At 36.4% G+C, this 27,677-nt stretch overlaps 1 protein-coding gene across 1 annotated transcript in view; it reads left to right on the forward strand.

Moving 5' to 3' along the window:
• LOC150095284 (laminin subunit alpha-1-like) overlaps positions 1–27,677 on the forward strand; it is a 1,249,242-nt gene that overhangs the window by 1,068,739 nt on the left and 152,826 nt on the right. The window contains exon 59 of the mRNA XM_090410638.1: positions 24,500–24,721. Within this exon, the coding sequence (XP_090266764.1) occupies positions 24,500–24,721 (222 nt within the window). The remainder of the gene's footprint in view (positions 1–24,499; positions 24,722–27,677) is intronic.

The raw sequence follows: 27,677 nt of genomic DNA on the forward strand, positions 1-27,677 counted from the left end.
CACTCTCATTCATCCTTCTGTGTTTCCGTACTTTCGGTCAAACATGTCAACTTTTGCTATCATTTATTCTTTCGATTTTTTCCACTTTCAATTCCTGCGTCACTACCATTTCCGGTTTCATTTGTTCTCTCAATTTCGTTTCCTTCCACCACTCTCACCTCACTTTCATCCTTTTTAACATCCATTATGGTTTTTAAATCACTCTTTCTTTTTTACTGATTTTTTAACATTCTTTCGCCTCTCTTTTACACCATCCTTCTCATTTGAATGTGCACTCATTTTCCCTGCGACATTCTCGCTACTTGATGATGAGAGTCATCAATTTCATATTAGTATTCATCAAATCCTCATTCATCAATATACTCATTGATGGTATACTAATTTCTGGATCTACAGCTAGTTCTACTGATACCACTCACTCGATGCGATCTCTCCATGCTCGACTGGGGCCATTTCCCTTTCTGCTTATTCATTTTAAAACCCTTTTCAGTTCCAACTGTTTCCTCTTGATCCCAGGTCATCCCATTCCTTTCCTGTTTACACATCTCAGAACATCCACCTTTCTCATGCTGTGTACCCCTGTCCACTCTGAGCCTGCCCGTTTCCCTGCTCCTCTTGCACACCCATTCTCTCATTTTCTATACTCATACCACTCACTTCCTCGTTCATAACCACGTCTTCCATCTCTCCTATCTTACTCTCTTGCTCTTCCACATCACTTCCTGCTTGATCTCATTCATTCTCTCTCACTCTACTCACTTCTCTACCATCCAGCAGCAGTCTCTCCAAGTGACCCACACCATAACCGCTCAAATGCAGTCCATCGCTCCCATACAGTTCACTTCGTCCTTCACACTCATTCCACACATTAACAAACTGCACTCCCGTCTCCTCACACATTTCTGCCAGCATATCATTCATAATCCTTGCTCTCCGCCTCATCTCACCATAGTCATACTTAGGCAACACGCTGACTACCCTTCCTGTAACACTATTCTCTTTTATCCTTCTAAGCAGCCTCCTGATATCCATTCTGACGTGCTCTTTGTCCTCTGTCAAATCGTTCGTATCTATTAAAACCATCAGCTCCTTTGCTCGCTCCCTCCTCATATCTAATGCCTCAATCAGTCTACTCATTTTACCACCCAGAAAACATACCTTGTGCATCCTATCATCCAGTACCCCTTTAATAATGGAGTCGCCATACAACGCCACTTGCTCATCTTTCGTTAACTCTTTAATGCCATCTTCTCACTTTCACTCTCATTCATCCTTCTTTGTTTCCATACTTTCGGTCCAGCATGTGTCCAACTTTCACTATCATTTATTCTTTTGATTTTTTCCACTTTCGATTCCTGCGTCATGCCATTTCCGGTTTCATTTGTTCTCTCAATTTCGTTTCCTTCCACCACTCTCTCACCTCACTTTCATCCTTTTTAACATCCATTATGGTTTTTAAATCACTCTTTTTCTTTTTTACTGATTTTTTAACATTCTTTCGCCTCTCTTTCACACCATCCTTCTCATTTGAATGTGCACTCATTTTCCCTGCAACATTCTCGCTACTTGATGATGAGAGTCATCAATTTCATATTAGTATTCATCAAATCCTCATTCAGGTCACACTTCGCACTCACCCTCCTTCCATCTGTCCTAAACATCCACAAATCATTTATATAATTGAAAGAATACATATAGCTCCCCTCACACTTAACAAAACGAACTGAAGTCTTAATTGAAGTCATGGAATGACAAAGCCGCTGCAATGTTTCCTCTGCCGGTTACTACTCTAAGGTCTAATAATAACGATTTCGTAATTAAGTTTAGGCAAAAAAAAAATCCCACACACTAATAATACTGGTAGTGCACAACTTTTACAGCAGCTCTTACTCAAACAAATACTTGTATATACTTAATTATTCCAAGAATACTTATCTCGATCCGAAGCTCTTCTTACACACATCCACCATGCTTGGCTCACGAGTATCCTCCTCTATTCCCCAGATTTGGCTTCCTCTGACTTCTCTCTCTTCCCAAAACTAAAACTCTTCCTTGCTGGTCAGCATTTTTCTTCGAATCAAGAGGTGATTGCAGCTGTAGATGGGTATTTTGCAGATCTTACTGAGAACCACTACAGGGGTGGGATAATGGTACTGGAATAAATGTATTAGTCTTAAGGGAGATTATGTTGAAAAATAAAAATAATTTTGAAATTATAAATTCGTTTTTTCATTGTTAGACGGATAACTTTTCAGACTACCCTTGTGTGTGTGTGTATATATATATATATATATGAAAAAACTTTAATGACTGATACCAAGAGAAAAAAAGATGCCATGGTATATTTGAAAAGTTACTACTAGTTTACTAGTTTTGTTGAATTGATCAACATCTTCAGGTATCACAATCAAAGAAATATATAAAGAATTACAGAGACTTAAAATTGTAATAACAGAACAAGTACAAAAAAGACAGTAGTATGTTTGAAAACAAAAAGTGAGCTTGAGTTCCAAACAAATGTATACTACGCGCTGTCGCAAGTGCACCAATACTGAACGGAGGCAACGTGTGCATCAGAGAGATTGAAACTTAGGCTGTTATTGATATGAGAAGAATCTAGAGAAATTTCTCTAGATTTGACAATCTATAGACACCAGTGTGTGTGTATATATATATATATATATATATATATATATATACACACACACTGGTGTTCAAAATGTAAGGACAAACTTTTTTTCTGATGATTACAACCACAAATTCAGACGTATCAGCTTGTGGCAATTTGTATAACTTACAATCTCAAATAGAAGTGGGTACACATTCATATTTTCAAATCAAGCACAAAAGAGTCACGTGATAGTACTCAACAGAATAAAATGCAAAAGGCTGTGCTAAGCGAATTGTGTTTGAAGAGAGCTCTTTTTCTGAGCAATAAGTTGCAAATGTGGATGTCTTGTAATGTCAAAAAAACATCATCTAGATTATTTCATGCAAAGAAAAGTTATTGGAAAGCTTGAAAAAGGCTACAGACTTACTGATATTGCCAGAGAGTTTGAAATCTTACATATTGTTGTATTCAGGCTCAAGACAATATTTGAAGCCAATAGAATGCGTTCGAGATGTTTGCTAAGAGGTCGCCCTCATCTACCACAAAGCACCAAGTCAGATTTTTGGTTATTACAACACCACAGCAAGTTAGCTTGCAAGTTTGGCTGCATTCAAGCACTGCTGCGAGAATATCTGCAAGAAGTAGGCCTATACAACTAATGGCATCTAGTCCGCATCACTTTATCCACAGATCATCATACAGCACATTTTCACTGGTTTTGAATTCATTAAAATTGGACAAGACACAAATGAGCTAATGTACTCTTTACAGATGACAGTCATTTTTGGTTTTCCTCTGTTTCTAGATGACACTTGGGCTGGAGTAAAACTGGCACTGCTTTCCATCACAAGAATGTTCTTGAAAGGGATAGATATGGTGTTGCTGGGATCATGATATGGGGAGTCATTATGCTTCATGGACGCACCAAGCTACAAATGCTGGAAAAAATGACTAACTATGACTGGTGAACGATATTGCAACAAAGTTCTTCAGCATCATGTGCAATTGTTCCATGATGCTGTAGGCAAAGAATTCATTTTTATGGATGACAGTGCCATGCCACACCATACATGAGCAGTGTAGATACTTCTGGAGACCAAGGATATTAATCGAATCGAATGACCAGTATGCTCCCTAGATCTCAACCGCATAGAACACATTTCAGATGCCATAGGGAGATGCATTGCTGCATGAAATTCCCCCTCCAGAAAACAGCAAGACCTTATCCTTGCTCTGAGGGAGGAGTGGGCCAGTTTTCCTCAAGAACTCCTGAATCATTTGGTGCTAAGCATGGTACTACATCATGAGAGCTGCAGTTTGTTGTGGACACATTTCACACAGAAAAATCTCTCTGCATAGTTTCTGTAAGCATGTACATTAATTTCTTAACTACATTCCTTAGGAACTTTGTAACCTTTGCCAAAAACATATTGTAATTTCATTTGTACAAAATTTATAACACATTTTTTGTGTAATATAAGTTATTAGTATGCTGACAATGAATTTATGTCTGTCCACATTTGGCTGTAGTCATGAAAGTTTTTTCATATACAGATAAAAATGTAGCTTGTTTTTAGCTTTTGGACACCAATGTATATACAGTAGATTGCAAGTTACATCGGTACATGAGAATAACTACTTTGGTTAACTGTTGATCACAGTCTGATCTCTGGTGAAAAAAAATATTTATATATAAATAAATAAATTCCATAAGTATATTGGTAAAACCACAGACATTACTAGTTTCCTATAGTTAGTCCTGTTATTATTAATTTCTGTTTGTTGTCTGAGAGTTACTGTGTCATTATCCAGTTGAATTTCTTTTCTTTTCTTCTATGTGGGTTATTTATTCTTCTTTTTTCCAGATGCTGCGTGGGTTGTAGGTGAGCAATCCAAATCCTTAAGATATTTAAATCATCATTTTTGTTGAGATTTGGTTAGTTGATAAGCATTTCATAGCCTTCCTTGAATTTATATTCATACCATGTTTTGGTCTGATATTAGAACTGGGTGCCTTCCCAGTGGTATATTTCAAGTGAATGATCAAAAAAACAAGAATTAAAAATCAAATTTTTTTTTTTTTTTTTTTCATCCACATCCATCACACACACACAGAAAAAAATTACTTAATTGGTTGCATTAGTGAATTACATGTATGGCATAGATTTTTCTAAAATGACATGTTGGCATGAGTATAATATGCATATATATGGAAGAATGTGAAAAGATGCATATGTAAAGAGGGAAAAGAATAAAGTGGATGAGTATCAGTATGCTTGAAGTGTGACATTCTAATGAACTATAGTTTTTGAATGAGAATAGGAAAGTGGGGGGGGGGGGTAAGATATGCTGAACAAAGGATGGAGGGCAGTACACAGTGCTGGTACACAATCAAGTGAGCCTGATGCCATGATAGAAAACATGAATGACAGTGAGAAAGCAATGCAAGATTCGAAAGCTGAGTAGGTGAAGATGAGGCAAGAGATGAAGCAATATGCAGAGTGGAATTGGGAGACTGGTAGATATGAATAGAAGATTTGGAAAAATTGAATGAAAGATCAAGTGAAAGATTTAACAAATGATTCAAGATTAGAAGTGCATAAGGATTCCATTAGTAGGAGTGTAGTGAATGAGATGGTGTATGAGATTTGTTTTTCAGGAAAGAGAATGAATAAGGTGATTGAAGTTTTGAATATAAGGAATAAGTGAGTAACAGTACTGGTAGTTGTGATAGAAACAAATGATTTGCTTAGACCTAAGAAGAATGAGAAAAGGAATATTGGGAAATTATTGAATGGAGCTGAAGATAATAATGTTGTAGGAAAGGTCATTAGCATGTTTTCCATGTAAAATAGTGATAAGTTGAGATGACAAGCAAAGATCACGAATACTATGTTGACAGAGTTGAGTAAGGAGAAAAAAAAAAAAAACATGCAGTTTGTGAATATGTGGAAAGAGTTCTGGGAAAAATGAAATTGTGTAAGGATGATAGATTACATTTAAATGGATTTGGTTAAAGTAAACTGGAGAGGATGTTGCTGAATGGGAGAGTAATGTTAGAAGTGAGCAAGAAATATAAAGAAGTAAGGGGTTAGGTGAAAGAACAGGAGACTCTGAAGAATTCCATGAAACAGAAAGGTGAGTAGTGTGGATATGAGTGTGAGATAAAAGGAACATAAGACAGACATGAAAGAAAAAGGAGTTAAGGTAGCAGAGAGACATGGCATGAGAAACGCAGATGCTAGAAGTTATAGTGAAGTGGGCAGAAAACAAAGGAATGGCATGATGCAGGATGCAAGGGGAACATTTTAATTCACAGAAAAGTATGGGCAAATGGTGAGAGAGAGGAATTGCCAAACATAGGTCCAGAGGAGCTATATGTGATGGGTGATGCAAGTAGGAATGGACACAGCCCAAAATGACATACAATGTTTTTTTTTTTTACAAATGTCAGGATTAACAGAAATTAGCCAGGTGAAACACTGATCAGGTTCATTCATTTGAAAACTGTTGGAATAAGTTTGAATGGCTGGATGAGGATGATATTCTAATCAGTAATCAGATTAGAGATGGAAATGCATATTTGATGAAGAAAAAGAGAAGTAGGAAGAGCAAGAACTGAGGGTTAGTTGATACAAGCAGAATATTCACACCCAGACAAGGTAGAGATGAAACCGGAGGTGGGGGGGGGGGGAGAATAGTGGCAGTAGTTTTGAGGCTGCCATAAGTATGGGAATGTGGAAAGTAGTGACAAAGAAATCTATGGCAGCCTTAAAACTATGCCACTATTCTCCCAAATTGATTTATAAACAAACAAAAGAAAAGTAATCACTACAGTGATTTTAACTATGTAATATAGACTGAAATAAAGAAAGAATAAATTTCTTGAGTGTTTGAGAGACATAAATGGAGGATAGAAATCAATATTTTCATTAATTCTTCCAATATTTCATATCAGTTACTGAGCCGTTGTCAGGGATTACAATATGAGACTTGTAACATATGCAAACAAAGGCAACACAAAACAAAGTGAAGCAAGGCCTGCTGCTATTTAATTTGTATATCAATGACATAGGAAATTTGACAGGAAATATTCAGTTGTTTGCTAATGATACTGAACTGGGAAGAGCAATAGTAACTAAAGGTGATGCAAAGATCCTTTGCATCACCTTTAGTTACTATTTTTTGCATCACTAGACTAGCAGTATGGGCAAAGGTAAATGGCTGCCAGTTTAATTTGGCAAGTGCAAGGCGATGCACTTTTGGAAGAGATCACAAGCTGTTTACTTTATTGATAGCACAGAACTGCACAAAACTGATGAGGTGAAGTTTAGAAGACATATTGCACATGTAAGCCAAAACAGCTCATTAGATTAAATGGTTCATTTTAGACAAATTATGGACTCTACAACTATGTTATAAATAACTATTTTAATTTCCCGACGTTTCTACCTTCATATTAAGGTCATCATCTGGAGTATGCACATATATACAAAGACAAGCTGAATTACATTTCACAGAGTATGCTAATGAGACAATGATTTGATCAAGTTATTCTACTGGCATGACCTCTAGTGAGAATAGAATATAAAAAAAAATTAAATAAATAAATAAATAATAAAAAATACAAAAAAAAAACTAATTAATTAATAAAAAAATACATCAGAGCTATATTCTATTTAAGATAAAATCAGCAAAACATTCTTTCATATAAATAAGTTTCTTATGGTAACAATGATGTCCTAATTTAACATGACAATTGTTATATTAGATTTAAGATTATGGATTACTTATGGTCCTATTTATAGTTAACTCTTAGGTAGGAAGGTTAAGTGGGTAGAATATGTGCCTTCCATATGCTTGGGATTTTTAGACCATCATTATTGTTAAGATTAGAGTGGTTGATAAGAATCTCACAGACTTCCTTAAATTTACGTTTACACCATGTTTTGGTGTGATGTAAACAACTGGTGCTTTTCCAGTCAATTCTATGTAAAGTGTTCAGGGCATGATCAGAAAGGCCAGCTTCACCATAGTTATTATATTTAATGTGTCGTTTATGTTCCTTTTGTCTGATAGGAATTGTGTGTCCTGTTTCCCCTATATATGGTATACTCCAGTGTGGGCCAGCAGAGGGAGTGGGTCTTTGTATGAGTTGAGTAAGCTCTTTAATTTTGCAGTATTAAAGGTGACTTTAAGGATGTATTTCTGTAGTATTCTGTTTATTTTATCTGATGTCCCTTTAATGTATGGAATGGTTATAGTTTTATTGTAGTCTAGTTTATCTTCGTTTTTTAGTGGGTCTTGTAGAGAATTCTGTTGATAGTATTTTGGCTGTAACCATTTTTTAGGAAAGTATTGCTGATAACTTTAAATTCATCTTCAAGTGCTTGTTCATTGGAGCAAATCTATAAAGCCCTGTTTTTTAGAATATTAATAACACCTAGTTTTTGTGTTGGGTGGTGGTAGGAGTTTATGTGTGTATATATATTGGCCAGTATGTGTCGGTTTCGGTAAACAGTGAAGGAAAGACTGCCAGAAGAAAGACACGTGACAAGTGTATCTAGAAACAGAAGTGTGTTCTGCTTTTCAATCTCAATTGTGAACTGTATGCGTTTGTGTTGTTTGTTTAGGTGGCTGAGGAAAGTGTCTAGTGTCTGGCGGCCATGGGGCCAGATAGCGAAAACATCGTCAACGTCTAAACCAGACTTTGGGTTTTAAAGGAGAGGAATCTAGAGCACGTTGTTCAAAATATTCCATATAAACGTTAGCAATGGGGGGGGGGGGGGGGGATAATGGCTGTGCCTTCTTTTTGTAGGTATAAAGCGTTTCGCCACACAAAATAACCAGAACGTAATACATGCGCAAAGAGCACCGTGATATCGGGAGGGAATTTGTCCTGTAAAAGATGGACTGTATCATTAATTGGGACATTTGTGAAGAGGGCAGAGACATCAAAACTGACTAATAAATCATCTTTTTCTAATGTAATGTATTTGATTATGTTTATAAAGTGTTGTGTGTTTCTGATATAGAAGGGGGAATGATCTACCAACTCCTTGAGTGTTGAAGCTAATTTCTTGGCTAGGTGATAGTCAGGGCTGTCTATACCTTCAACTATCAGCTGGAGTGGTGTGTTTTGTTTGTGAATCTTTGGTGGACCGTAGATTCTCGGAGAATGAGCTTAGTCTGGAAGTAATTTTTTGATTGTATCTTTGGGTCATGTAGTGACTGATTTAAGTAGCTTCTCTGTTTTCTTTTTTATTCTGTTGGTTGGGTCATAGTTAACAAGTTGATAGGTACTGTTGTCCAAGACTATCAGATTCATTTTTTCTAAATACGTGGTTTGATTTAAAATAACTGTGGCATTGCCTTTATCGGCTCTAGTAATTACGATGTCCGGATTTGGTTTTAGTGATTTCACTGCTGTTAATTCATGTTTCGTTAGGCTGCTCGTTATTGTTTTCTTACACTTTACATTTAAAATGTTAGCGGTATCTAAACATATTTTATCTGCTATGGTAGTTGGGATGAATTTTAAGCCTCTTTCATTTTATTAAATAAAATCCAGTTTGTTAATCGATCTGAGTGCTACTGCAAAGTTTAAACCTTTGCTGAGTAGAAAGAGTTGGTTGGGTCATTGTTAACAAGTTGATAGGTACTGTTGTCCAAGACTATCAGGTTCATTTTTTCTAAATATGTGGTTTGATTTAAAATAACTGTGGCATTGCCTTTATCGGCTCTAGAAATTATGATGTCCGGATTTGATTTTAGTGATTTCACTGCTGTTAATTGTTTTCTTACGCTTTACACTACTCGTTATTGTTTTCTTACACTTTACATTTAAAATGTTAGCGGTTTCTAAACATATTTTATCTGCTATGGTAGTTGGGATGAATCTTAAGCCTCTTTCAATATAATAAATAAAATCCAGTTTGTTAATCGATCTGGGTGCTACTGCAAAGTTTAAACCTTTGCTGAGTAGAAAGAGTTCATCTTTGTTTAAGGCATGGTTGTATATGTTGACTATGTTACTGTTACTTGAAAGCAGTTGGTGGCTCCTGTTGCTCCTTGCTTCTAGTTGGTGGTTGTTATTGCTAGCTTGTGGTTGGTTGTTTACATTCACTGCAGAGTAATTCGAATATATCCATTGGTTTTCCAAATATTGTGTATCTTTTAGTCTATGAAATTTGAATATGAGATTTTCTTTATTTGCTTGAAGGATAGGTTCTCCGAGAATAACCGTTGATCAAATCACTGTTTTAGCATACTGTGTGAAATGTAATTCAGCTTGTCTCTGTATATATGTGTATACGCCAGATAATGACCTTAATATGAAGGTCAAAATATCAAGAAATTAAAATAGTTATTTATAACACGGTTGTAGAGTTCATAATTTGTCTGAAATGAATGCTGCTCACCGTGTAACACTAAAGGAAAAGAGATTAAATGGTTGCTGAAGAACACACTGACAAGTGGGGATAGAGAGGTTATTTTTCCCCTTTATAAGGCTTTATTAAGGCCACACCTCAACTACTGGATGCAGATCTGGGTACTCAGATTCAACGGGGATGAAGAAGTGGTGGAGAGGATCTGGTAGCAGCCTCTCTCCAGAAGTGAGTGACAAAGATTGCAGCAAATGTATAAAAATTTCCCTATGAGAATAGATTGAAGGTCTATGTGCTTCAAAAATTAGCTGACAGGAAGAAAAGAAGACACATGATAGAAGCATATAAGGGTGACATGGAAAGTTCTGATAAATACATAGAACAAAAATGACATTAAAGCAACTGATAGAACCATAAGGAAAAACATATCTTAAAACCCTTTACCCTGCATGCTTCATCAGATTGTAATAATTTGTTTTTTTTCTTTTAGAATATATAAGAAGACAAAATTAATTAATTTTTGTTCTAGGTGTTTATCATAACTTTCTTCCCCCCCACCCATATAAATTATTAAAAAATTTTATAGGATTGATTATACCCTTTTACAATTTCCATAGAAATTGTATAAGGGTATTAAGACCAGGTTTTTTTTTTTATTGCATCGAGGACAGAATGGGTTGCCAGTGGTTGTGAGTGCTTTGTCAGTGAATGAGGTTAAGGAGAGGTATGATATATATTGTATGAATAATGGATTTCATATGATGAGTCTAACCCCATGGAGATACCCAGAGAAAATAACAGTAATAATATTTTATTATTCTTAATATCAGACCTCCAATTACACAAAAGAAACATTGTGGGAGACCAAGCTTCACATACAAAAGGCAATCTAAACTGTACCATAAACTCTTTCACTTTCCATATGCACCACACTGTGGCAGTGCATTCCTCTCACTACCCATTCTCCATATAGAGAACCTACTCTTCACCTCCTTGCTTTTGCTCTCCTTATGCAGCTTCCAGAGTTGGCATTTGTTCTACCTTTTTCTCTCTTAGCTCTGTGGCAGACCTACCTATTAATCTGGTAGCAGCCTCTCGCCAATTATATGTTTCAATCGTATTTTCTTCCCCCCTAATTTTTTTCTATTCACAAGATTCCACAAATTGCATTTTCAAAATCTGTTTTCATACCTCAGAATCTAAAGATCTGATGTCATGAATCATCTCTGGATTTTCTCTCTCTCAACAAATAAGATATCTTCACTCCCATTGAAAGTTAGGTGAACCAGATTCGGCAGAGTAGTCCATATGTGGCTTGATCAAGGCTTCATATGAGGGACTCATAACCTCTTTGCTTCTACAAAGAAATTATGAACTATTATTATTTATCTATTGAACAAAATAGTTGCTTATCTCTAGAATGTTGAATATGAAGAAAGGTTGAGAAGATGCAATTTGCAAAGTCTAGTGGATAGGAGGAAGTGGGGTGATATGATAGATACATACAAGTTGGTAAGAAGTTGTTATAGGATAAATGTTGAAGAGGTTTTTCATAAAGTGGGAGATCAGGAGAGAATAAGAGGTCATTCCTGGAAGTTCTATAAAGAGGATGTGAACAAGGGAGTTAGAAGCAGGTTTTTTTGCATGCTGAGTTGTGAATGTCTTGTTTAAGAGTGTGGTGTCTGCAGAGAATTTGAACGTGTTTAAAGCACGGTATGATGAGCAGTGTATGTGTATGAGAAAAGGACCTCCTAGATGAGTTCTAGACTCCATGGGGTCTTAGGGTAATAATAATAAATTCACAACCTGTTGGTACTTATCTGACACCCAATCACTCTTTGCAAATGCATGCTAAAGTTGTTTCAGAAGAAAGAGTGCAATTTGTAAATATGTGGGATGAATTGGAAGGCTAGATGGAACTGTATAAAAGTGATGGAGTATATTTGAATGACTTGTTTTGAGTTAGCTGGAAAGGCTATTCCTGGAATGGAGAGTAATGACAGAGGTGGACAGATCTGAGGATTAAGAAGCAATGTAGAAGAATAGGGTAGGGGAGGGGGAGACACTAAAAAAAGTGCTTGTGAATGAAGAAGTAATGTAAGAGATGAAAGTGAAAAAATGCAAGATAAAAGAGTTAGGGTGAACAGAAGAGGTATAGTATAAAGCACATGAATCCTGAAAGCAGTGATAAATGTGTAAATGAAAATAATCAACATAGAAATAGGATGGCTGGCATGAAATCACAGTACTTGAGGCTGGGGGAAAATATAACGCAGGCGATGAGTGAGAGGAATGGCCAACAGCAACTACAGAGAAGTCACAGCTGAGAGGTAGCATAGATAGGACTATTTATATATCCAACAATGAATTAATGTTTCTTTACAAATACCAGTAGAATCAGAAATAAGTGGGATGAAACTGATGCATTGAAATGCATTCATTGTCCTGAAAATTATCAAAATAAATGAAACATAACTAAATGAAAATAATATCCTGCTGGAAATAATGGTGGATGGGTATGGTGTTTTTCATGAGGATATAAAGGGCAATAAGGGTGGGTAAGTGCTGTTGATGATAGCAGAGGAGTTGTGGCCTCTCAAGGAGGAGGAGACCCAAAATAGGAAATAGTGACAGTGGTTTTGCAGCAGTATAATGTGAAGTGAAATTGGCAAGATAAAATATTTAGTTGGATGTTTCAGTAAGCTGGGGAATATAGTGGGTGGCAAAAAGGAAATGTATGGTAAAACTGGCTTAATAAACCAGAGAAGATTGATCATTATGGGTGATTTTAATTAATAATAGTATGCAGTGAAGAGGTTTGGAATAAAGAGATGTCTGTCTTGGCAAAAAGAGAATAAATCTAAGCTATTGGTAGTATATATACTAAATAAGGTAGTATATAATAGAGAATGCCTGAGGATTGAGAAACTTGGATTTGATCATCTCATTAAAGGATGTTATTGAGAATGGGGTATGAAATCCCCATCCCTAGTTGGTGAGAGTGACCATGAGGCGATCATGTGGGTGGTAGCCTACAAGGAACTACGATGATGATGACAGTGGTACACTCAGAAGACAGCTTGGAGAGCTATGACATGGAATGAAGAGTTTGGTGGAAAGGAGATGAATGCCATGTTTAGGTGCTAGTAAAGAACTAAATTTAACAGAAACAAATTCATTCCAGAGATCAGAATTTTAAATATGAGGTATTTCCATGTAGTAAAGACACATAGCAGGAGACTCACACTAACTATTATTCATGTCTATCATACTTCTCCTTAAACTTATTCATCATCAGGGCACTCAAAACTACCTCTAGCAATCCATTCCACTCATTCACCATGCTCGAAGCTAGTGTACACACACCCGCCAACTACACTTTTACACATCCTCCAGGGATAACCCCTTTTTCTCTTCTACTTCTCATGTATCTAAAAAATTTTTGTGTATCAATTTTGTAGAATCCCTTTAGTAACTTATAAGTTTCTCTCATGTTCCCTCTCCTTCACCTGTCAACTAAACTTTGCAACCCACATACCTTCAAAATAGGAAGCATTCCACCTTTCACCAGCTTGGTTACTCATTTCTGAAACCTCTCTGCCACTTCCTGATCCTCAAGAAACTCAGGTGACCAAATCTGTGCAGAGTACATCTGAATCATTAGGTTACGATTCAGATGTGGCTGAAACATAACCTTATAAAGAAGGATAATAGCCTCCTTATCTTTACTTGTCAGTACGTTTTTCAACATCCAACTAATCCTTTAATCTATTCTGTAAGCTTTTTTTGCAGTATACTCTGAACTTCAACTCTCTGTCCACCCATTACCCTCAAGTCCCTGGTCTCATTGATTTCCTGTAATCCAATACCATTAATATGATAACCTTTTCAACCCACAGTGCATAACCTTAGATTTTGCAATGTTAAATTGACAGTCCTTCATCCACAATGTCAATTTATTTAAATCATCCTGTAGGATATCATCACCTTTATCAACTATTATTGCCATACCCAGTTTTGCAACCAATTGAATATCTCCTTCCCTTAAATCATTCTCTATATCATTAATATACAAATTAAAGAGTAGTGTCCCTAGATATTAGATTTTTATAATTTCTAGATTTTATTTTTTTATTTTTGATAAACCTTTTATTAAAGTCCATGCGGTTAGCCTAGTGGCTGTGTGCTTCACAACTATATGCCTGGGGAAGGAGTGTCCTAGGTTCGATTCCCATCGGTGACATGAGGAGCTGAAGGATCTTCCTCAGCCATTGCCAAGTTAGCCATTCTTGGGCGTGGATAGTAGGGTTTTTTCCCCAGTTTATCCTGGGGGTTTTCATCCCACAAAGCAGGCCTTGAGAACACAACACTACAGGACATAAGATACACTGGGGTATAGGGCTGACCACCTTATCCTGTGGATGATTTGAGATCCGATGATAAATAAAAAAACCCTCAACACCGCAAGGTAAAAGAGGGTATAATGAAGATGAGATGAGAACATTTTAATAGGGTATAGATACATAGCCTTGGTGTAATTGTTGCTCTGTTGTGTTTTATTTTTATATGAGAATTTTTTCTGTTAAATTATTATTATATACTTGGTTGAAAAGACTGATTTAATAAAATTTAATTCTGTTTGGAGTTCCTTCTTATTGGAGCAAATTCTTATAGCTCTCTTCTTGAGAGTGTATCAGCTTGTAGGTTTGTGGTATACAGCTGAACGATAGACAGCCCAGGAGATTTCTAAGAGAACTGTATTGTATTGTTACAAGTTTATCCATAGGAACTTTATTTCTCTATTTATATCATGAACTATATGCATCTGTGTTATTTGTTTAATAAACAGCTCAGGAAACATTTCAGGGCTTAGCTGCAAAAGACCCAAATTATGTCATTATCTGTTTACTGAAACCAGAACTTTGGTTTTAAAATAAAATTTTTTGGCAGGATAGGAAAGGAAAACATGGTGGTGGAGTACTGCTTATGATAAGTGATGACATATCCTCTTAGAGTAGAGGTTCTGGTAGGCAGTGACAAAAATGGTTTTGAAAGCATATGGTGTGAGGCAGAAGTGGCCAAGGGATATTTATTGGGGTGTTGCTATAAACCAGGGAGCACAGAGGGTGGGGACCAGGAGATGTTTAGGCAGTTGAGCTTGGCAAGTGCAAATGAAAGAAATTGTGAAAGAATGATTATTATGGAAGATTTTAACTACAGCAGTATAAGCTGGGAAGAGGAAAATGCAAGTAGCAAGAATGGGATAGAATTTCTGGAATTCTTGAGGGACAAATGTCTTCAGCAGCATGTGATGAAGGGAACAAGAGGTGCAAGAGTTTTGGAGTTGGTCATAGCATCAGAAGAGCTGATAATAAGTGAGATGACATCTCTCCCACCAGTTGGAGAGAGTGACCATGTGGTTTTGACTTGGAAGATGAACAGACATGCAGGTGTATCAAAGAAAAGGGAACATATGTGGAATTATAAGGCAGATGATTATAGTAGTCTTAGGTATCAACTAGGGGCAGTTCCATGGAGGGCAGAATTGAAGGCCAGGATATCATTAGCAGCAATAGTAAGCTGTATTCCATGGGTGAAGAAGCGGACACAATTTGGTGTAAAGTGGATGACAAACAATATCAAACAGAAACTGCAGTTGAAAAAGAGATTATGGAAGATATACAAGGAGAGGGGTGGAGGACAGATACACGAAGAATATAAGACGCAGGCCAGGAGAGTGACTCAGAATAGGGAGGAAGGCAAAACTGGAATATGAGAAGAGATTGGCACTAAGATCCAAAGAAAATTCTAGGGAAGAATTTTTTAGCTATGTGGCCAGTAGGCGGAGAAACGATTGTGGAAGAATGACATTGCGGGATAAAAATGGGAATAGAGTGACTGATGCAGAGGACATAGGTGGAGTTGTTCAATGAGCAATTTGTTGGAGAATTTCATTTTGGAGGAGGTTTTAATACTAGAGGGATAGGGCAGGATCAGGGGTTTAGAGGTGCAAGAGGAGAGTGTGTTCCAAATACTGAGTACTCTGGATACCAATAAAGCTGTTGGACTGGATGGTATTTCACCACAGGTTTTGAGAGAATCTGCTAAAGAACTGACAGCTCTGTTGACCTGGCTTTTCATTAAAAGTCTGGCTGAAGGAAAGGTACCTAGGGAATGGAAGAAAGGTAAGATAGTGCCGCTGCATGATATTGCCCCATCATACACAACTTTCTGATACCTATCAGTAAGCCAATCCTGAATCCATTTGACTAACCCGACATTTAAACCCATGTGCTGCAACTTGAATATGATTGTCTTTTATAATAAAGTTACAAGAACATTAGATGAGGGAAAGGCATATACTGCAATTGTTTGGATTTTGAAGGTATTTGACATGGTGCCACGTGATAAGCTGATATTTAAGTTGCAGCACATGGGTTTAAATGTCGGGTTAGTCAAATGTATTCAGGATTGGTTTACTGATAGGTATCAGAAAGTTGTGTATGATGGGGCAACATCAAGGAAGCAGAAGCTTACGAGTGGGGTTCCACAGGGCTCAGTACTGGGACCTGTATTGTTCAATATTTATATCAATGATGATGTTGTCAATGGATTGCAAGGGGACATTCAGTTGTTTGCGGATGGTGTGAAGTTGGGAAGGGTTATCAGTAATAGTGCAGATGGGGCAGCCCTGCAAGAGGATTTGAATAAACTAGAGAGATGGGCAAATAAATGGGGGTATCGGTTTAATGCAGCAAAATGTAAAGTATTGAGGTTTGGGATCCATCGATGGGAGGATGCGTACTCGATTGGAGGAGCTGTACTGGAGGAGGTAGGGGAGACGAGATCTGAGGGTGATGATTGATAGAAAACTGAAATTCAGGAAGCATATTACAAAGGTGGTGAGGGTAACTCAGAGGATTGCTGCAATACTGAGAGGGACGCTGACTTGCAGAGATAAAAGAGTTATCATTCCGTTGTATAAGGCCCTGATCAGACCACACTTAGACTATTGTTCTCAGATTTGGTCCCCACGATTTGAAGGGGATAAATTGACTGTGGAAAAGGTACAGAGGCGGATAACAAAGATGGTTTCAGGACTGTACAATATGAGTTATGAGGATCGACTGAGGGAATGTGGACTACAGAGTTTGGTGGATAGAAGAAGGAGAGGTGATATGATCGAGACTTTTAAACTATTGAGAGACAGTTACAGAGTAGATATTGGAGAGTTCTTTCACTGGTGGAATGGCGGGAAGGAGCGATGACAAGGGGCCATCCCTGGAAGTTACGAAAGGAGGCTGTGCACAAGAGGATGAGGAGTGGTTTCTTTGTGTGGAGGGTGGTTGAACCTTGGAATGCATTGCCTGAGAGAGAGAGTGGTTGGAGTGGGACTGGTCAATTGGTTCAAGGAGTGAACCTAAAAACAACCTTCCACGATGAGTCTTTTGACTCCATGGAGGCCTGGATAATAATAATAATAATAATAATTTTCACTATACGGCGTTAAGTAGTATTTTCAATGCAGATCTGGAGGATTAAGAATAGCATATCATTGAATTTTTCACAACTTAAATGGCCATGATCACTTTCAGTAACTTAGTAGTTTTGCTTTTGATCCTCTTTGTAGGATCTTAGTTGACCTATGTAGGTATTAGTAGCAGTTACTAACAAATTTATTTCATCTGAATAATCCTTTCTATTTAGCATATGTATAGCATTATCTGTCAACCCATATAAAAAGTAATTCCTTGTAAATAAGAAAGAATAAATTAACAAGACAACAGAACTTTAGAAAAAGGAATGCAAAATCTTTCAATAAACTGTGGCTTTCCTAATAGGACAAATGTAATTATATAAAGTGTTTCCCCCCCCCCTCTAGACAGGTCACATGAATTTTCAGACATGCAGCTTGCAGGAAAGCTATTGCAAAGCATCTTTTGCAAACTGTGTATATGTATATACTCCTGAGGATGAATTTTATATAAAGGTCACAATATAGAGTTAATTAAACTCTATATTTAATTTTAATTAAAGTTTAAAAACTTTAATTAAAATTAAAGTTTTTAAACTCAAAAACATTAATTAAAATTAAAGTTTTTAAACTCAAAAACATTAGTACGAGGGTGGTTCCATAAGTTTCTGGCCTGACTAACTTTTAGAGATGATAGAAAGAAAACAACTGTGTCACTTTTCAACATAATCTCCCTTCAACACACTTTTGACATCTTTGAATTAACATTTCTATGCCCTTGAAAAAATAGTCTATACTTTTGTCTGCAAAATGGCCTAAAACTGCACCTTTCACTTCATTGTCATCTACAAATTTTCTTCCTTGAAGGTCTTTCTTCAGTTTTGAGAAGAGTTAGTTACTTACCCACAGTTAGATCTGGGCTGTAGGGTAAGTATTCAATTTCCTGGAATCCACAGTCCTTCACTGCGGCCTTCGCAACAATAGCCATATGGACTGGAGCATTGTCGTGAAGGAGCCGAATACCATGACTCAACATTCCTTGTCTATTCTCCTTTATGGCATCACACAGTTTACATGAGTGAAGCATAATATCCTGCATTCACAGTAGTATTCCTTTCCTTGAAGTCAATGTCAATCGAGAAAACTCCCTGGCAGTGCCAAGAAAAACTTAGCTTTTCTTGGCAGTACTTCACCGGTTTGTGCCACTCTATTTGGAAAGAGGATTATAATGAAGGACCATGGTTTCTTCCCCAGTGATAATGGATTCCAGTACTTCTCTCTGAATCCCTTGGCAAAGCTCTAAAAACTTGCAGGAACACGTGTTAGTTAAACTCCAAGTGAATGACGCAGGTAGAGAGTTGAAACTGGTATAATGATCTCCCCATAGATGGTTCTATCTATTACACATGTCATTTTAAAATTGGTGCATATTTTGTATGTCAGGCCAGAAACACTTTTGGAACCTACCTCCTATGATTCATGCATCTGTTAAAATGATCGTTGTTGATAAGATGATAGCACTTCATTAAATATTTGGTACAAAGATTAGGTTAGATTAGATTAGATTTTTCAAAGTCTGTTTATACATTACTACAAATTGTGCATGTGGAAGAATATCCCAGAAAAATGAAGTCAGTACTAGTATACCTCAGTCGTTCTGTTTTGGGCTTAGCCTGTATGTTAATGATATTTGGAGAGATTTACATGCGAATATGCATATGTCTGCAGATGATGTACAAAGCTTAGGGAAACTATGAGGAGTAAAACAGATTCTGCTTTACAGGCCAATTTAAATAGATTGTTGTATGGTTAGAGTTTGATGTGGAAGGACCATAAAGAGAAACATACTGAGCATGCTCATGAGTGGTGGTCATGATGTTAAGGAAGGAAAAAGCATTATTTAAATTAAGGGGATATTAAATCCCACATTGTTTTAAAACTGAATAAGAAACTCAAAGATTGGAATCAGAGAGTTTCTTGTTGAATATAGTAAACTATAAAGTATCGGCGACCACTAGCGTGAGCTAATGCAAGTGACCCTAGTACGTAGTACAATACCGGACAACTTGTAGCAAAGGTGGTGAAGTTCTGATCATTATTCTGAGGTATTTCCCATAATGTAAAAACACATTTCCTAGGAAATGTATGCTGTTATTACATTATGGTGGAAGGTCACTACCCAGACCGATTTCAGCCTTTTTTGAGGCTTCATCAGTGAGTAGCTAGACCAATTAATACCAAAGTGTATAGCGAAAAGAACTTATATACTCTGCTATACGAGTTTCCAAACAGGTGCAACCATTAAGTTACTTAAATATAAAGAGCTAATAAACTTCATTTCAGCGATATAAACATTATTTAAATTAAGGGGATATTAAATCCCACATTGTTTTAAAACCGAATAAGAAACTCAAAGATTGGAATCAGAGAGTTTCTTGCCGAATATAGTAAACTATAAAGTATTAGCGACCACTAGCGTGAGCTAATGCAAGTGACCCTAGTACGTAGTACAATACCGGACAACTCGTAGCAAAGGAGGTGAAGTTCTGATCGCTATTCTTAGGTATTTCCCATAATGTAAAACATTATGGGAAACTTAATTTAAATAATGTTTATATTGCCGAAATGAAGCTTATTAGCTCTTTATATTTAAGTAACTTAATGGTTGCACCTGTTTGGAAACTCGTATAGCAGAGTATATAAGTTCTTTTCGCTATACACTTTGGTATTAATTGGTCTAGCTACTCACTGATGAAGCCTCAAAAAAGGCTGAAACCGGTCTGGGTAGTGACCTTCCACCATAATGTAATAACAGCATACATTTCCTAGGAAATGTGTTTTTACATTATGGGAAATACCTAAGAATAGCGATCAGAACTTCACCGCCTTTGCTACGAGTTGTCCGGTGCCGATACTTTTATAGTTTACTATATTCAGCAAGAAACTCTCTGATTCCAATCTTTGAGTTTCTTATTCAATTTTAAAACAATGTGGGATTTAATATCCCCTTAATTTAAATAATGTTTATATCACCGAAATGAAGCTTATTAGCTCTTTATATTTAAGTAAGGAAAAAGCAGACTATTAGAAGCAGTCAGGAATGGCTTACAGTTGGTGGAACTGTGAAACAAATTTGATGAAAGGAGGGGGCTTTTATATAAGTGATGATTGTACATCAATAGATCTGGAGTTAGGTGTCTGGAGGAAATATTGCTTAGTGAGAGTTTGGAAATACAAAGAGTCAGGGAAAGTATAGCTTTTGGAAGGGGGGGGGGGAGGTGCACACACACACACATTCACGTGTGCAACCATTCTCAATGCAAGCAAGCAGGAGAATGACCAAAAAAAAGTAGAATGTAGTTTCTCACTCCATAAATTGAAGTGAGATAATCAGTACTAGGCATAAGGAGGTACTAACATCATCAAGTTCTGACATATACCTTCAAGGAGTGTACAGAATATGATAGTACTACATGAAAAAGTTACATCATTAATAACTTCTTATTGACAATTTTCCTCCAAATTAATCTGTTATCTGTCAAGACTTCATTATTATTAGATCTTATATTTCTGTCTTCTGAGGTATTTCTCACTGTATCAATCCATCTGGATCTTATTATTTCTCTAAGTGTTTTTCCTGCCATACTGGCAAAGAATACTTGTTATGCTAATCTTCTCTCTCCATTCTGTTTAAGTGGCCATACTGATCACCATTCCTAAATGCTAACAATGTCAGCTTCTTTCCTAATATCCTCATTTTTAATATGATACTGCCATTAATGCCATCTGTTCACTTTCTTAATCTTTCTTATATATATATATATATATATATATATATATATGTCTCTAGTCTTTGATCAAGTGTTTTTTTTTTTTTCTAAAGCTCTCAGATCCATTGGTTAAATTTGGTTTCAACACTGCCTTGTATACAGCTAGTTTAGAGTTTTGACTGATTTCTCTGTTCTACAAGAGGATTTAAATAAGCTAGATAGATGGGCAAATGAATGGGGGTGTCAGTTTAATGCAGCAAAATGTAAGGTCTTGAGGTTTGGGAAACATCGATGGGATGCTGCATACTCTATGGGAGGAGTTATACTGGAGGAAGTAGGGGAGACAAGAGATCTGGGGTTGATGATTGATAGAAACCTGAAGTTTAGGGGACATATTGCAAAGGTAGTGAAGGTATCACAGAGGATTGCTGCAATTATGAGAAGGACACTGACCTGCAGAGATAAGAGGGTTATCATTCCGTTGTATAAGTTTCTGATCAGACCACACTTGGACTATTGTTCTCAGATTTGGTCCCCAGGATTTGAAGGGGATAAATTAACTGTGGAAAGGATACAAAGACAGATGACAAAGATAGTTTCAGGACTGTACAAGGATAGTTATGAGGATTGGCTGAGGGAATGTGGACTGCAGAGTTTGATGGATAGAAAAAGGAGAGGTGATATGATTGAGACTTTTAAACTGTTGAGAGGTGGTTACAGGGTTGACACTGGGGAGTTCTTTGGCTTGAAGGAGGAGTGATGACAAGAGGCCATCCCTGGAAGTTACGAAAGGAAACTGCGAGCAAGAGGGTAAGGAGTGGTTTTTTTTGCGTGGAGAGTGGTTGAACCGTGGAATGCATTGCCTGATGGAGTGGTGGGAGCGAGAACGGTCAATGAGTTTAAAGAGTGGTATGATAGACTTTGTGTTTCTTAGGGGGGACCTCCCCTCGATGAGTCTTGACAGACTTTATGTTCTTAGGAAGGACCTCCCACGATGAGTCTTTTGACTCCATGGAGGCCTGAATAATAATAATAATAATAATATAAATTTATTCAGTTCACTTTCTACCATACCAGTTTTGATAATTCTGTTATCTATGTGCATATTTAATTTGCCATCTTCACTAAAAATTATGCCTATATAGCTAAAATGTTTTACTTGTTCTATTGGTCCTCTATTCAGGATGCAGGTGACATTTTCAATGTTTCTACCTGTATTAATTGTCTATCTTTTTATTGCTCATTTTCATACCAAATTTGTTGCTGCAGTTATTCAAGCCTGGAAACTTGCGCTTCCTTTGATTTTTTTAGTTATTGAAAAATGAATTATAGAATAGACTTGCACTTATTTCTAACAATGTAGCAACAAAAAATATATATTACAAAAAAGGCAATCACATTTTTAAAAAATAAAAGATGAAAAGTTCCTTCTACTCCCTAAAGATGTTTTGCATACCGCTGAAGGTGTTTATCACACTTTCAGAAACACTGCTCTAAGTGCAAAAGCTGATTTACTTGCCAGGAACTTTCAGCATGCTTTCTTCTTTTCCTTGACTGCCTCTATCCATCATGGAGTTCTGACTTTTCTATCCTTCCAGACAACTTTACCATATGCCTCTCTGACTGAATCAGTGAATGTTTTCTTCAGATTTTGCCATGGAATCTCCAAGGTTTGGTTCTTATTTTCAAACTCTTTCATTTTTTTCTTGAATAATGGTATGTTCTGGAATTGTTCCAGTAGTTGACTTTTTGCTGTTTGCCCTGATGAATGTGGATGGAACTTGTGTATCTGGGCAATACCCTAGCCAGCATGAAATTTTGCCATATTGCACTACCATTTTCCATTATGATTTAAGACAATAAGAATACTCTTTGATCATCTAAATCCTAAATTTCCAGCCATTCCTTGCCTGCTCAGTATCCATGTAGATACCTAGCAGGGTGTGCCATGAGAAGGTGTGGATTGGATGTTATTCAAAAGCCATGGTCAGTTCTTAAAAGGCTACATGAAAGTTTCCTCCCAGTTATCTGGCTTTGACCCTTAAGCACTCCCAAAACAAAATACATAGTAAAAACATTGGTCTGATGTTTTAGAATGAAACATACTGATATGTACATTCCTGATTTCATATGTTGCCTATTCTACTGTATAAGGAAAACACGCAGATTTATAATTACTAGTTGGTCAGTTAATTTATTTGAGAGAAGAAAGGAAAAAATTGTATACATCAAAAGTATTGGGATACTCCTGTTTTTAAATGAGACACACAGATGTATACATTCCTGTTGTCATATGTGACTTATTATGGTGTATATAAGGAAAACAGCTATATCCCCCCAAAGTTGGCTGTACATTTGCATACTGTCAGTAGAGTGATGAATCACATTACATCTTTTAGAATGGTATAGCAGATAGAGAATGTCCTTCACCTGTGGATATCATATAAACTGTGAAGTTTGGTGGCAGAAGTGGGGCCATTTGTCCTGCTATGAACTTGGACCTTTAGATGTAACACCAGAAAAATAAACACCACTAGATGTGCAATACTGCCAATCAGTGTAGCGCTTCTTGCATTGTGACAGTTGTATGGAACAGATCCATAACTCTTTCAACATAAGGAAAAATTATTGGAAAAAGTTGCCTGACCTGCACAAATTTGGGATGAACTGGGATGTCAGATGTAGCCAGATGAAATGGTACATGAACTGTTGGTTATGTAGAAGAAAGAACTAATGATTCAGAATGTCTAAGCCATATTATCACAAACTAGTGGAGAAAATCCTAGATGATGGAAAGTGTAATCAGGACCAAAAGAAGGCTGCAATATGCTGCTGAGGTAAATGTAACTTATGTTTCTCTGAAATACAGTGTTATCTTAATATTTAAAGTGTAAATAAACACTACAAAGTTAGTGATCAATCAACTTTATATGTTATATTTCACTTATTTTTTTCTTTTTGTAAACACTATTTTCTTCTCACAGCTTTGTATTCTAAGAAAATGATGTCACTGATATTCCTTTGCTACACTGTAACTTGAAAAGAATATGCAAATCTAATAATGTGTAGTTCAATCTATAATGGAAGTTTATTTTTCACTTGTTAAACTAAATTTATTATAATCTATAATGGAATTTTTCCATGATGTCATAACCCCAAATAAATTGCAGAAAGTATGATGTCTTTTTACAATCATTAAGAATGAAGATACAAGTAATTTACTTTAACAGATTATTTTTTATTGTAATATATCCAGGTCATTAAGCTTCAGTGAGGCGATTCAATTTCAAGGTGTTGGTATAGGAAGAAGTATGAAACACTGGAAAGGACCAGAAGATACTTACACATCCATAATACAGCCCCTGGAAAAGTGTGCTGAAATGGCATCATATACTGAAGAACTTCATGCTGTCAATGTTGGTAATATTCTTAACAGCCACATTAAAATGAATGTAGGAAGAAAAGTCTTCAAGCATGAGTAAATGAATTTGAATCTCCTTTTAATTAAATTATTGTTGTTTCATACGTCATTTCTTTGCATTTATTATTATTACTAATACATCATTGTAGAACTTATCTCATGAGGGCTACCTTAGTCAGTCTTTACTTTCCTTCACTGCATAGTTATATTTATCCTACACTGGGTTTTCATTAGTTAATTGATAAATCCCCAAAAATTCTGTGAGTGAACTGAATAGTAAGCATTCTTTTGTCAACAATAAATCACAATAATTAATGTATTGCCATATTCTAATTTAGAAGTAAATTCATCAAGGCTAATGACTTCACATTAATTGCCTTAGTATATGTGTTACACCTTTTCACTACTTGTATATGGGAAATATATGACTTCTGCATTACTTCAACCTTGTTATCTCTTGGGGGATCTGCATTCTACTGATGACACCTCAATAAAGGTCAAAATCAATCTTGGAAGTGGACCTTCCCATAATGAATATTATACTCGTCCAAAAAAGATGTGTGTTTTGCATCATCATCATCATTATTATTATTAAAATCTGACCTTCACAGCTTCCAAGGATTCGTCACTTAAGGTCCATATTCTCTCATGCAAAAAGATCATCACACTGTGTGCAAAATGTTCACAGTATCTTCACTCACCACACTCTCTCGTAATGCATTCCACTCATCATAATGGGATAATGATGCAATTAATGTGAAGTCATTATCCACTAGATACAAGTAGCCTGGTCATAAAGATACTTTACATGCAAACCATGTTTGCTTACTAGGACAAAGGATGAAACTAGCATATAATTTCTTGTCAAGTTTGATTGTTTTATAACCAGTTGAAAAAACTGTCCACAACAAACTGTAATCCAGAGTATTTTAATAATAAAGTGTTGCACCTTTTCACTGCTTGTATATTGGAAATATACTCTGCTTGGAAAGAAGTCAACAGACACATAGTGTGAGGACCATGGCGCACACTTTAATAAGATCTAGAACCGTCTTTCGCTGCAATGACAGCATTTTTACGGGGCATGCTTTCCACAAGCATAAGATAGCAATCGATAGGAATTTTGAACCATTCTTCCTGTAGCATATAATAAGACCCTGGTGTCAGGTCTATAAATTATCAGATATGAAAAGAGATTGAGGGAATTCAACTTGCTGTGTTTGTGAATAGGAGGAGGAGAGAGGATACAATTGAGACTTGGTGATTGTCATTCTACTGATGAGACCTCAGTAGAATGATAATCACTCAAATTCCTAACATGTACCCTCAAGGGGTGTACAGGATATGATAGTACTACATGAAAAATTTACATTATTATTAACTTCTTATCTACAATTTTTCTCCAAATAAGTCTGTTACTTGTCAAGACTCCAACATTATCAGATCTTATATTTCTGTTGTCTAAGGCACTTTGTACCGTATCAATATCCACCTATATCTTGATCTTCCTCTGGGTCATTTTCCTGCCAACCTGGAAGAGAACACTTGTTTTGCTAATCTTTCCTTGCCCATTCTATTTAAGTGACCATACCACCTGAGATTAACTCTTCTAATGCATTCCTAGATGATGACAATGTCAAGTTCTTTCCTAATATCCTTGTTTTTAATATGATATTGCCATAGATGCCATCTGTTCATGCCTCTAATCTTTCTCAGGACTCTCATATCTGCGGTCTCTAGCCTTTGGTCAAGTTTTTTACTTCTAACTCAGCTTTCAGATCCAAAAGTTAAAACAGGTTTGAACACTGTCTTGTATACAGATAATTTAGTGTTATGACTAATTTCTCTCTTATTCCATATGAATTTATTCAGTTGACTTCGTACCATACCAGCTTTGTTGATTCTGTTGTCTATTTCCATATTTAATTTACCATCTTCACTAAACAGCGTGCCTAAGTAGCTGAAATGTTTTACTTGTTCCACAGGTTCTCCGTTCACAACACAGTTGACATTTTCAATGATTCTACCTGTTTTCATTGTCTTTGTCTTTTTATTGCTGACCTTCATACCATATCTATTACAACAGTTATTCAATTTAGTCAGGGAATCTTGCAAACTTATAGCAGATTTATTTAGAAGTATAACATCATCCGCATAAAGCAAAGAGCTGGCATTAACATCTCCAATTCTGATATCATGTTTAATACCACTTTCCTTCATAATGTGATCTATATAGATAATGAATTACAGAGGGGATAATTTATATCCTTGTCTGACACCAGATTTAACATAAAACCATCTTCCTGTACTTCCTTCAATTCTAACTGCTGACTTCCAACTCAAAATCTAAGTATTGCTTGATATAATGTCCCATTGACACCATATAACTGTAGCATATTGAATAGCTTCTCTCTTGGCACTTTATCATATGCCTTTTCCAGATCAACAAAACTTAAATACAGATCTTTGTTATATTCCCATGCTTTCTCAACTATTTGTCGTAAAGTGAAGATCTGATCTTGACAACCTCTATTTGGCCTGAATCCAGCTTGTTCTTCACCAAGCTTTTCTTCCACAATTCTTCTCAACTGTTTCAAAAGTATACGTGCATAAATCTTAGAAACACTCAGTAGGGAAATACCTCTGTAATTCTCACATTTAGTTTTATTTCCCTTTTTTATATATGGGTATATATATAAAAAAGGGAAATTAAGATTAAGTACCACAGTGGCGTTCCCCTTATCCGCTTTAGTGATCACTATTTCTTTGTTTCTCTTCAATTCTTGTAGTGACATGTATTCACTAATGGATAAGTTGGATTTTGGAGGCTTTGCTTTTGTGAGAACACAGGCTACATCCAATCTGATATCGTTGGTGATGTGGTTTGGAAGGTGGCGAATCCCACGTTCAATTTGGATCATTAATTCCTCAGCCGGTAATTTCTTAGGAGCAATGGTGAAGTTGTGACCACATGACAGAACGTTGAGTGCTTCAGGCTTCAAGATAACTGAAG

This window comes from Typopeltis vanoorti, chromosome 20, assembly GCF_054136105.1.
Source record: "Typopeltis vanoorti isolate ZY-2024b chromosome 20, IOZ_Tvanoo_1.0, whole genome shotgun sequence".
Classification (NCBI taxonomy): Eukaryota; Metazoa; Arthropoda; class Arachnida; order Uropygi; family Thelyphonidae; genus Typopeltis; species Typopeltis vanoorti.